This window comes from Phocoena phocoena, chromosome 2 (genome assembly GCF_963924675.1).
Source record: "Phocoena phocoena chromosome 2, mPhoPho1.1, whole genome shotgun sequence".
NCBI classification, from domain to species: Eukaryota; Metazoa; Chordata; class Mammalia; order Artiodactyla; family Phocoenidae; genus Phocoena; species Phocoena phocoena.
Window position 1 is genome coordinate 41,258,011 of NC_089220.1, and position 12,349 is coordinate 41,270,359.

General features: G+C 38.0%; 1 protein-coding gene across 2 annotated transcripts in view; it reads left to right on the forward strand.

Moving 5' to 3' along the window:
* The window catches only part of RTN1 (reticulon 1), a 240,239-nt gene that overhangs the window by 196,434 nt on the left and 31,456 nt on the right, over positions 1-12,349 (forward strand). The window contains exon 1 of one of the 2 annotated variants that reach the window (XM_065870848.1): positions 10,972-11,139. The exons of the other annotated variant lie outside the window; for it this stretch is intronic. Within the exon in view, the coding sequence (XP_065726920.1) occupies positions 11,079-11,139 (61 nt within the window). The 5' untranslated portion in view covers positions 10,972-11,078. Of the gene's footprint in view, positions 1-10,971; positions 11,140-12,349 lie in introns of those variants that run through there. 2 annotated transcript variants of the gene reach the window in all.

Consider the following 12,349-nt stretch of genomic DNA (forward strand, 5'->3'; position numbering starts at 1 on the left):
TATTTAAGATTTCTTGGGCTTCCCTGGCGGCGCAGTGGTTGAGAGTCTTCCTGCCGATGTAGGGGACTCGGGTTCGTGCCCCAGTCTGGGAAGATCCCACATGCGGGATCAGCTGGGCCCGTGAGCCATGGCCGCTGAGCCTGTGCGTCCGGAGCCTGTGCTCCACAACGGGAGAGGCCACAACAGTGAGAGGCCCGCATACCGCCAAAAAAAAAAAAAAAAAAGATTTCTTTATGTCACTTAAAAAAAGTTTTATACTTTTCTCTTTAAGTTTCTACAGAATCATATGTACTCCTAGTAACCTTATATATTTGTTACTCTTATGATAGGTAACCTAAACATAATATTTTCCAAGTGACTTTGCTATTTTATAGGAACACTGTTTTTGTATATTGAACTTGTGTCCAGCAATACACCATGACTTAGCTCAGTTCCTGGTTGAAATGATGTGATCAACCCAGCTTCTTAGCAAAGCGAGGGTGAACCCTTTTTATGGGAAAATAAAATCAGCTGTCAGTCTTTATGGTTCTTGTGTACACAATATCCATTATACTATAAAAAAATTTGCTAGACATGTAAGAGGCAAGAATATGTAACTGATAATCAAACAAAAAAGGCAGTAGAAGCAGATCCACAGATGATCTGGAGATTGGCATTAGATAAAGTTTTTAAGTAACTATTATAAATATATGAAACAAGATGGAGAATTTAAACAGAGAAGTGGAATTTATAAAAACAAAATCAAGTGAATTTCCTAGAACTGAAAATTAAAATTCTGAAATTAAAACTTAATTGGCTACATTTAATAAGTCTTTGGACACAGAAAAAGACAGTTAGTGAACTCAGAGAACTCAATAGGAAATATTCAAAATGGTGAATAAAGGGAATAAAATATGAAAATAACAGAACAGAGTATTAAAAAGTATGCTGTATAAGAACATATAAAGATACAATAGTTTGAAAGTAAAGGATGGAAAAAGCTATATTATGCAAACACTAATCAAAAGAAAGCTGTTAAAGATAGCTTCCATATTAGCTAAACTAGACTTTAAATCAAGGAGTATTATTAGAGATAAAGGGGAATATTTCATAGTGATATAAGAATCAATTCCAGTGTAAGACATTAAATTTATAAGTGCCCAATAACATAGTTTCAGAATATATAAAGTAAAAGCAGACAAAATTGAAGGGAAATACACAAATCAACTTCAAAGTTGGAAGTAGTATTTCTTTTCATATTTGACAGACACATAGACAAAAAATTAGTGGGGAACTAGATTATTTGAATAATATTATTAACTAATATGATCTAATTGACACTTCCCCTTGAAACTTCACCATATATGTTCAAGTCCACTAGACATATATATCAAAGTACATCATGTTCCAGGCTCTCAAGCAAGTCTCAATAAATTTAAATGGATTAAAGTAATACAGAATTTGTTCTCTGACTACACAATAATTAATCTAAAAATAAACAATAAGGATAGTTAGAACAATCCTCAGAATTTTACAGTTCTATATAATCAATAGATCAAAGAAAAACTCACTTTCCAATGCCTATTGGAAAATATTTTGAACAATAATATTGATATAATGTATCAAATTGATATATCAATATAATGTATCAGAATTGTAGGATGTAGCTACAGTGTTTAGAGAGCACTTTATACTTTTATTTTTTATAATATTTGTTTATTGCTGCATCAGGTCTTACTTGTGGCACGCTCTTCATTGCTGCATGCAGGATCTTTGTTGTGGCATGCAGGATCTTTTTAGTTGCAGCATGCAGAATCTTTAGTTGCAGCATGTGGGATCTAGTTCTTGGACCAGGGATCAAACCCAGAACCCCTGCATTGAGATCACGGAGTCTTAGCCACTGGACCAGCAGGGAAGTTCCCCCAAGAGGGCATTTTATACTTTTAAATGAAATATTAGAAAATAAAAAATGTTGAATATAATCTAAGCTTCCATTTTAAGGAGCTAGTAAAAGAATAACAAATGAAAGTAAAAAATAAATAAATAGACGGAAATAGAGAGCATATATACAAAAGAGAAAAAACAACAAAGTAAAATTTTATTCTTTAATTCATTATATTGATAAACTTCCAACAAAATGATCAAGAAAGAGGAGAGAAAACAAAACTTAAAATATCATAAATGAGAAAGGAAACATGACTATGACTCCTCCAGATTATTAAAAACTTAAAAGATGATATGAATAATTTATGCCAATAAATTTGGCAATATATTTTAAATGGACAAATTCATTTGAAAAAAACTGACCAAAATTATCATAAGCAGAAATTGAAAATCAGAATAATCCTACACTATTAAAGAAATCTGTAATTAAATATCATCTCACAAATAAAACTCCAGGTCCAAATGGGTTCCCTGGTGAATTCTTACAAACATTCCAAAAAGAAATAATATCATCTTATATAAACTCCTTCAGAAAATATTGATGGGATTAACACTTTTCAACTCATTTTGTGTGGCCAGTATAACCCTGATGCAGAAACTTAAGAAAAATATTATAAGAAAGGAAAGGAAGAGACCATATCTCTCATGAATATAGATATAAAAATTCTACACAAAACATTAACAAATTGAATCCAAATTGAACAGCAATATATAAAAAGGATGTCACATCAGGGCCATATAAAGTTTATTCTAGGAATGCAGGTTTGGTTTAACATTCAGAATTCAATCCATGTAATTTATATATTAACAAAATTAAGGAGAAAACCTATGTGATCATCTCACTAGCTTCAGTAAAAGCATTTGATAGAATTTAGTACCTATTCATGATGAAAAATCTCAGAAAACTGGTGCCAGAGGGAATTTGCCTTATTCTGATAAAGGATAGCTAAAAAATTCACAGCTTGCACCATATTTAATGGTGAAATTTTGAACACACTTTCCCCTTTAATTCAAGAAAAACACAAAGGATAGTCCCTGTTACCACCTCTGCTGAACAGTATACTAGAAGTCCTAGCCAAAGCAGTAAGTCAAGGTAAAGAAATGCAAGTTTAAAAATTGGAAGGGAAGAAATAAAACCATCTTTATTCAGAGAAGATATGCTTATGTACATATAAAATTCAAAAGAATCTACAAATAAAATTAATAAGTTAATCTAGCAAGGTCACTATTACAAAAATTTATTAACCTGGTATAACTTTTTCCATTTCTACTTAGAACATTTCTGTATCAGTATGTTTTAGGACTTTCTTTTGAAAACATCCTTTGACTACATCTTTTTCATCCAATATGAGAGCTTTCATCATTTTTAGTTGACATTCTTTAGATATATTTAGAAGTATTTTTAATATTTTATTTTATGCTTTCAATTTACTAGTTATTTTCTTTGCTTCTAATTTTTCCTAATTTTTTCTATTTGATTGAATAAATGACCTTGCTTATACATTTTATTCATTCGGAAGTTACATGTTCTCATTATTTTCTTTTAGTGGTGACCATTAAATGTTTGACACATAAATCTGACTCTTTCGTAGTCTAAATATCTCTATCTTCCTCCTGAACAAATACTAGGATCTTAGAATGCTTTTACTCTTGTCACTCCTTCCTACCTGTGTTCTATTTTGTCTACTGTTTTACTTTTACCTTTCTTTTATAACCCTCCCCTCAAATGAGCCATTACTGATGTTTATGCTCAGCATTCTTTCATGCATGTCACTTCTTCCTTTTAACTGAATTTAGGTTCAGTTTTCTTCTTTCTGGAGTACTATCTTTGATAGATTTTTCTGCAGAGTCTGCCATTAGTAAATTCTCTCATTTCTTTCATATTTGAAAATCCCTGTATTAGTCTTTCTGGGTGTAGAATTCTAGATGACGGTTATTCTCCCTCACTACTTTGAGGACATTATTTCATTGTCTTCTGGCTTCTATTAATGAAAAGATTGCTGTTCTTCTTACAGTTTCTCTGAGGTAATCTTTTATTTATGTCTGCTTTGAAGATTTCTCCTTATTTTTGATGCCCTGCAGTTTCACTATGATGTGGGTCAGGGTATTGATTTCTTACTTGTCTTGCTCAGGGCTAGAATTTATGTCTTTTATCAATTCTGGAAAAATTCTCAGCCAAATTTGGATAAATTATTCAACTTCCCATGTTACTCCTCTCCTTGAAACCCTGCAATGTCTCCCTCATCTATTGACAGTATTACTACTCAGGCCTGTCACAGTTTGACCTCTATACATTTCTGTAATTAAGTTTCCACGTCTGTCAGCCAGGAAAGCCCATCACTCAAACTGGTGATACATTTCTTGTTCATAACTCAGTTTAATTATCACCTATTCTCTGAAGCCTTTCCTGAAACCTCTGCCACTAAACACTCTGTTTTGTGTATCCACTCTTTCCTGTTCATACAATCCACTGATTGCATTTATCTATTTATGTGTAAATCTTCCCCCCAGTAGACTCAAATTCCCAGTGGGCAGTTCCCTTTGTATTTACAGAGACAGGCACTTAGTATGGGCTCTATAAACCTTTGTAGATTGAATGAATGAATCAATCAAGAAGATGAAGGTGAACACTATCTACCTCATAGGGATATTGTAACAACCAAATACACACCATGTGAAAATAAAAAGTGCTAATCTTTTATTTGAATTGAAGACAACTTATGCATTGTTTTGGTACAGTGGGTTATGTAACAAACTGGTTGTTTCTTTAAATTTCTTATTCCATATGGCATAGAGCAGAGTTCTTAGTGTTCTTTGATCATAATGAAGTTTTTTTTTTTTTTTTTGGTTCTGTGCCTTTTCTGCCAATTGCTATACTTCTCAGAGCCTAAAAAAATCCAAGGAGTTCTATAAGATGCTTGATATAGTTTACTGGCTATTATAATACATTCTGTCCTGAAAACTCAGTGCATCTGTGAATGCTCTTCCTCCATAGATCTTAGTGGCTTTCTCCTTTATTCCATTAGGTGTCTGCTCTAATTTTACCTTATGAATTAGCCCTTCACTGACTCTCATTATAAAACAACAAATTTCCACCCCAGCCCCTTCTCTGTCCTCTTTTACCTGCTTTATTTTCCCCAGTACACTTCTCCACAAGTGAAATATATATTTACCTCTTTTATTATTATCTACTCCTCCCATACACACTAGCATGTAAACTTCTTAAAAGTAGGAACTTTGCTTTATGCTTAGAGCAGTGTTTAGAATACAGTAGGTGCTCCGTAAGTATTTCTTAAATAAATGTGTCAATATAGGTGCCATTGAGTCTCATCAGTAAAAATCCTGATGCTTAGTAGGCAAAAACAATACAGCCACTCTGGGCATAGCAGCCTTCAACATTCATCTTGATCTGGGATGAGATTATAAAACTTGGCTATTTTGCTTTTCCTTAGTACAGACTAATGCACGATTTCATCCTGAAAACTAAAGAAATCACTTCCTTTCCTGGCAGTACCTAAACCAAGTTCTAAGCTGGCTGCATACAAAGCCCGTCTGTTCTCTCCTGGTTTAAAGACAGCGGCAGTTCCTGCCTGCTTTTAGTAAGCTTTATTTTACTTTCTGTTTTCTTTCACTGCTTAAGGACAATTTACATATCTTTTCTACCCATTCTATCATTTTGATCTTGCCAAGAGCTTTCAATTAATATTTTGTGGGCACTTGTGCAAGGAAAGCACCCATGCACAATGTCTATGGGAAATAAATTCTTATTATTTCATAGAAACAAACATCTAAAGCTATAACTCATTTGTATATTATGAGGGAGAGGTCCAGAGATACTTATTTGCTGAAAGCCATATAACTAAAGTTTGTAACACGAGTGTGTCTAACACCCACATCCCCAGTCGTTCTTCATACTCTTTTGCCTGATTTTCCTTTAATAAGGTCATTTTTGTTTCTCTTAATTACCTGTGCATTAATCGAAAGCCCCCAATTCTTATTTTACTAGTGTGTGTCTTTCTGGCATCAGACATCTTACCTCCTCAGTCTTCAACTGTCCAACTGCTATATTGATTTTTCGGGTGCCATCAAGCTTCTCTTTCCAGATTTAGCATGACTGAAAAGCATGTGGTCTTTCAGCTAAGCTGACATTCCAAGGTCAACTTTGTGGCCAGTGAAAACTCATGGCCCGAAAATTCTGACAGAGCTGCCCTCCACCTGAGGGAGAGTTTGCCTCTGTGCCTACTCTTCCTTGCTAGGGACGTGCTGCTCCCAGCTTGCTGCCCAGTACTGACTGTCAGAGCCACACACTGGCTCCAGTAACACTGAATACTCAACCACTGAAAATACCTGGATTTTCGTCTTGTTTGTGGTTTCCTTTGCTGTGCAGAAGCTTTTAAGTTTCACTAGGTCCCATGTGTTTATTTTTGGGTTTTTTGTTTGTTTGTTTTTTAGGCATTTGAAATATTTATTTTCCATCTTTCTATAATTGGGGACTTTCAGTTGTTTTTTTTTTTTATACAGCAGGTTCATATTAGTCATCCATTTTATACACATCAGTGTATACATGTCAATCCCTATCTCCCAATTCATCCCACCACCCCCCGCCCCGCCACTTTCCCTCCTTGGTGTCCATACGTTTGTTCTCTACATCTGTGTCTCAATTTCTGCCCTGCAAACTGGTTCATCTGTACCATTTTTCTAGGTTCTACATATATGCGTTAATATATGATATTTGTTTTTCTCTTTCTGACTGACTTCATTCTGTATGACAGTCTCTAGATCCATCCACGTCTCTACAAATGACCCAATTTCGTTCCTTTTTATGGCCGTGTAATACTCCATTGTATATATGTACCACATCTTCTTTATCCATTCATCTGTCGATGGGCATTTAGGCTGCTTCCATGACCAGGCTATTGTGAATAGTGCTGCAGTGAACATTGGGGTGCATGTGTCTTTTTGAATTATGGTTTTCTGTTGGTATATGCCCAGTAGTGGGATTGCTGAGTCATATGGTAATTCTATTTTTAGTTTTTTAAGGAACCTCCATACTGTTCTCCATAGTGGCTGTATCAATTTACATTCTCACCAACAGAGCAAGAGGGTTCCCGTTTCTCCACACCCTCTCCAGGATTTGTTGTTTGCAGATTTTCTGATGATGCCCATTCTAACTGGTGTGAGGTGATACCTCACTGAGTTTTGATTTTCATTTCTCTAATAATTAGTGATGTTGAGCAGCTTTTCATGTGCTTCCTGGCCATCTATATTTCTTCTTTGGAGAAACGTCTGTTTAGGTCTTCTGCCCATTTTTGGATTCAGTTGTTTGTTTTTTTAATATTGAGCTGCAAGAGCTGTTTATATATATTTTGAAGATAAATCATTTGTCTGTTGATTTACTTGCAAATATTTTCTCCCATTCTGAGGGTTGTCTTTTCATCTTGTTTGTAGTTTCCTTTGCTTTGCAAAAGCTTTTAAGTTTCATTAAGTCCCATTTGTTTATTTTTGGTTTTATTTCCATTACTCTAGGAGGTGGATCAAAAAAGATCTTGCTGTGATTTATGTCAAAGAGTGTTCTTCCTATGTTTTCCTCTAAGAGTTTTATAGTTGACATTTAGGTCTCTAATCCATTTTGAGTTTATTTTTGTGTAAGGTGTTAGGGAGTGTTCTAATTTCATTCTTTTACATGTAGCTGTCCAGTTTTCCCAGCACCACTTATTGAAGAGGCTGTCTTTTCTCCATTCTACATTCTTGCCTCCTTTATCAAAAATAAGGTGACCATATGTGCATGGGTTTATCTCTGGGCTTTCTATCCTGTTCCATTGACCTATATCTCTGTTTTTGTGCCAATACCATACTGTCTAGATTACTGTAGCTTTGTAGTATAGTCTGAAGTCTGGGAGCCTGATTCCTCCATCTCTGTTTTTCATTCTCAAGATTGCTTTGGTCGTTTGCAAATGAAGCAACTGACAAAGGATTAACCTCCAAAATTTACAAGCAGCTCATGCAACTCAGTATATAAAAAACAAACAGCCCAATCCAAAAATGGGCAGAAGACCTAGATAGACATTTCTCCAAAGAAGATATACCAAGATTGCCAACAAACACATGAAAGAATGCTCAACATCACTAATCATTAGAGAAATGCAAATCATGACTACAATGAGGTATCACCTCACACCAGTCGGAATGGCCATCATCAAAAAGTCTACAAACAATAAATGCTGGAGAGGGTGTGGAGAAAAGGGAACCCTCTTGCACTGTTGGTGGGAATGTAAATTGACACAGCCACTATGGAGAACAGTATGGAGGTTCCTTAAAAAACTAAAAAGAACTACCATACGACCCAGCAATCCCACTATTGGGAATATACCCTGAGAAAACCATAATTCAAAAAGAGTCACGTACCACAGTGTTCATTGCAGCTCTATTTACAATAGCCAGGACATGGAAGCAACTTAAGTGTCCATCGACAGATGAATAGATAAAGAATATGTGGCACATATATACAATGGAATATTACTCAGCCATAAAAATAAATGAAATTGAGTTATTTGTAGTGAGGTGAATGGACCTAGAGTCTGTCATACAGAGTGAAGTAAGTCAGAAAGAGAAAAAAAATACCATATGCTAACATATATATGGAATCTAAAATAAAAAAGTGGTTCTGAAGAACCTAGGGGCAGGACAAGAATAAAGACACAGACGTAGAGAATGGACTTGAGGACATGGGGAGGAGGAAGGGTAAGCTGGAACGAAGTGCGAGAGTGGCATGGATATATATACACTACCAAATTTAAAATAGATAGCTAGTGGGAAGCAGCCTCATAGCACAGGTAGATCAGCTCCGTGCTTTGTGACCACCTAGAGGGGTGGGATAGGGAGGGTGGGAGGGAGATGCAAGAGGGAGGATATATGGGGATATATGTATAGCTGATTCACTTTATTATAAAGCAGAAACTGACACAACATTGTAAAGCAGATATACTCCAATAAAGATGTTAAAAAAAAAAAAAAGAAAATACCTGGGACACCTTCTGTACTGAGGCTGATGTCTGTGGCTATCATTGGACTGTCAGTGCCTCCTAGTGGCCAAGGTTCCAAAGGATTCCAACTGAAAAGTGGCCAGGACAGGAACAGCCCACCTGGCAGCTCTTTCTCTCTCCTGAGTCTTGTCCCCCACCTGTTTGCAGTTTGTCCCAGCCCAACATCATGCAGTGAGAATTCATCATCACATACCAGTCATTTCATCATTTTGCTGATTTAATTCCCAAACATGACCATGATGATGAAAAAATTGGGAGGCGGGGGGAGGGAGAGGGAGGAGGGGGGAGGGAATATAAATATAACAAAAGTCACTAGCACCTCTAGAGCAGGTCAGTTTGAAAAGTGCTGTGTAATAATGTGGTCACTGTTCTTCCTTCCCATCAGCCCCATGGGAGCTCCGACAAGCCCACTCTTTTAGGAGACTTCAAATGCTCAAAAGTGCCAAATCATCCTTCTGAAATCATTCTTTATTAAGCTTCCTTAAGAATAATTTCACATGTTTTACAAAGATATGCAGAGGCTTAGCTGGTTTCTCTGGAGGCTTTTATTCTAGAAAGAACACGCATGATCATAAAGATCATATTTTAAAGTGTATATCGTTCATAAAATGAAAGATAAATTATGTCCACAAGCATAACCTTGAGATTACTGTCATTAGGCTCTTGCTGGCACAGGATGTACAGATGTAGATTTGGGTATGGGAAGGAATGGCTCTGTAAACTGCAGAGGAATTGTGGAGGCTCCACTTCTCCATGAGGGAGAGAGAAATTCTGTGTAACAGATAAGGCCATGCTACAACAAATGAAGTGGGAACTCTTCCTTCTATATACCCCTTTGCATCCTTTGTCCTCATGCTATGTCTTGTCTCCTCAAGGGTCCCCTCCACCAGGACTTTCTTTCCCTAGAAAATGCCTATATTCCAGTCCTTTCTCTGTGCTATTTCTACCTTTTCCTCATCAAAACATACCTATCCCCTGTCCATTCTCTCAACTGCCTTGGAATATAATCCGATAAAGTATTTCATGCTAAGATTTGAATAGTAGCTTACTACCTATTTTTCTGCTCCTCCCATTAACATTTGCATTGTAACTGGGGACACCTGAAGCCCTTGACACACAAGGCTTGGAAACCAACTTTATCTCGCAAATTATACACACCACCCATGCCCATCACCCCCCAGCACTCAATCTCAAATATGATGTTGAGGAAGAATGCCCTTTGCTTCCCTGAGTTCTGTTTGGATGTCCCCACAACTGACCACTCTTGGAGGGTCACTGCAGTGGCTAATAACTCCGTGTGTCAGAGTCTAAAGGCTTTGATCTGGAGCCTGCTGGCGCACCACATTCTGATATTATTTATTCATTCAACCCACAAACAGAGCTGGAGAAGAGGGGTTAACAGGAGAGGACACAAGCCCTCAGGGTTTCTTTGCAGTGATTGCGGCTTGCCAAGGAAGGTTTTGGATAGCCGTGGCCTATTCCAAAAGAGGGAAAGAATCTGTCAGTTGTTTGGAAGATGTCAAGCAATTAAAGTGTGACCACAATGTAAAGAATTGGGGGCGGGTGGAGGGGGGAAGATGAGTGAGCGCTGCGGCAATTAGGGGACATGATGCTGAAAGCCTGAGATTTGTACTGCCATCAACTATGTCTTATCCAACAAGTTTCATGGGTTTCTAAGACATTTCTAGAAAAAGCACCATGCCATGCCGGGCAGGAAGTCCCAGAAACTGCCCTAAGTGTTGTACTCTCATCCCTACCCTTGGCCCTTTCTCCTCTTTCTCCCAAACTTCCCACCCCCCGGTCAGCTTTTGTGCCTTCCGGGTAAGAACCGGCTTCACCATCTCTCGGGCAGCGAGCCTATGCTCTCGCCTCTAGCGGCGCCCGCATCCCCGAGCGCGCAGGCCGACCCGGCACCGCGCCGCGCTGATTCGCTGCCTCGGAGACTGCGGTGACCGCGACGCGCCCGCCCCTCGCGGCGCACGCCGGCTGGTTCAGCTTCAGTCTGTCTGCAGCCGCGGCCACCGCGAGCAGCGCTGCAGCCGGGGCACCGACGCCTCAGTGCTCGCTCAGCGCCCCCGAAGACAGCAACGGCGAGCCCCTAAAGCGCGCACGATGCAGGCCACCGCCGATTCCACGAAGATGGACTGTGTTTGGAGCAACTGGAAAAGTCAGGGTATTCTCTTTATTTCAGTTGTGCATGCCTGCGGCGCACGGGAACGCCGGGACCCAGACTCGGCCATTGTGCATCATTTCACCTGTGGGACCTATGCATGCTTTATACCCAAGAGCTTTCTGATGGGGGGAGTAAACTTGTTCTGTCAAAAATCAAAGTGGATGGTGTTTGATTTTTGTGGGGTTTTCCCCTTGTCCTGTCTTTTTAAAAATATCCCCCACCCCCACCCCTTTGTTTTCTTGTTGTTACGCTAGTATTTTAAATAATGGCATCTTTTGCCTCCTCCTGGAGCTCTTTTGGGATCCTTTAATCGTTCAGTACTTGTTTAATCTCTTCTTATTCCCGGAGTTAAAATGCTTTCTTATTGTCCCGTGCATCCCAGTGCATTTAATTTATGCCTAAAGGTTGAAATCTCCTGGTAGAACCATTAGCTGAGAAGGCTGTAGTGCATCCTTTTAAGAGGGACACACCCATTTTAGGCTTATTATTTGTGGTCACACAAAGGAAACTGGAAATGCAGAATAGCTCTCGAAATCCTGAAAATATGATGGCGTAGACACATATTAGGATGATTCACTTTGAAATATTTCAGGGTTTTTTTGTCTTTCATTGGGGTAACCTGTAACTACTGTTTATTAATAATGGGTATATGTGGAACAAATGGAGGGAAATTAAAAAACAGTGCCAGTTGCCCTCTGGTATAACAGATTTATTTTGAAACAGTCCATATTAGCACTGGGTGTGGCCACCCTCCAGCCTTGCTTGGATTGCTTTTCAGCCATTTTTATTCAGCCTCATACTTCACACATCTCCATCTCTCCTTTGTTACATTAAAATTCTCTGCTTCATCTTGCTCAGTATGAGATTACTAGGAGAAAGAGAGACTTTGAAAGAATTATGTGTTGTAAACTTGGATGTTTGTAATATGAAGTGTCTTTTAATATTTAACAAATATGGTTCTGAAGAAGGTGCGTTTGACTTAACCTGCAGGGTTGCAGCAACCCTCAGGGGGCCAAGAATACACTGGAGCAGGAGCTGATTTTTTTTTTTAAACCTGGCATCTTCCTCTTGTAATGTTATATCATAGAAAGAATGGGATGTCTTCTAATCTTTAATGCCCCAAGGAGTTTTTCTTTGGTAAATCTTTTAAGCAGAGAAAAAGTAAACATGAACCTCAGAATTAAGAACATATTTTCTCTGTCTCTTATTT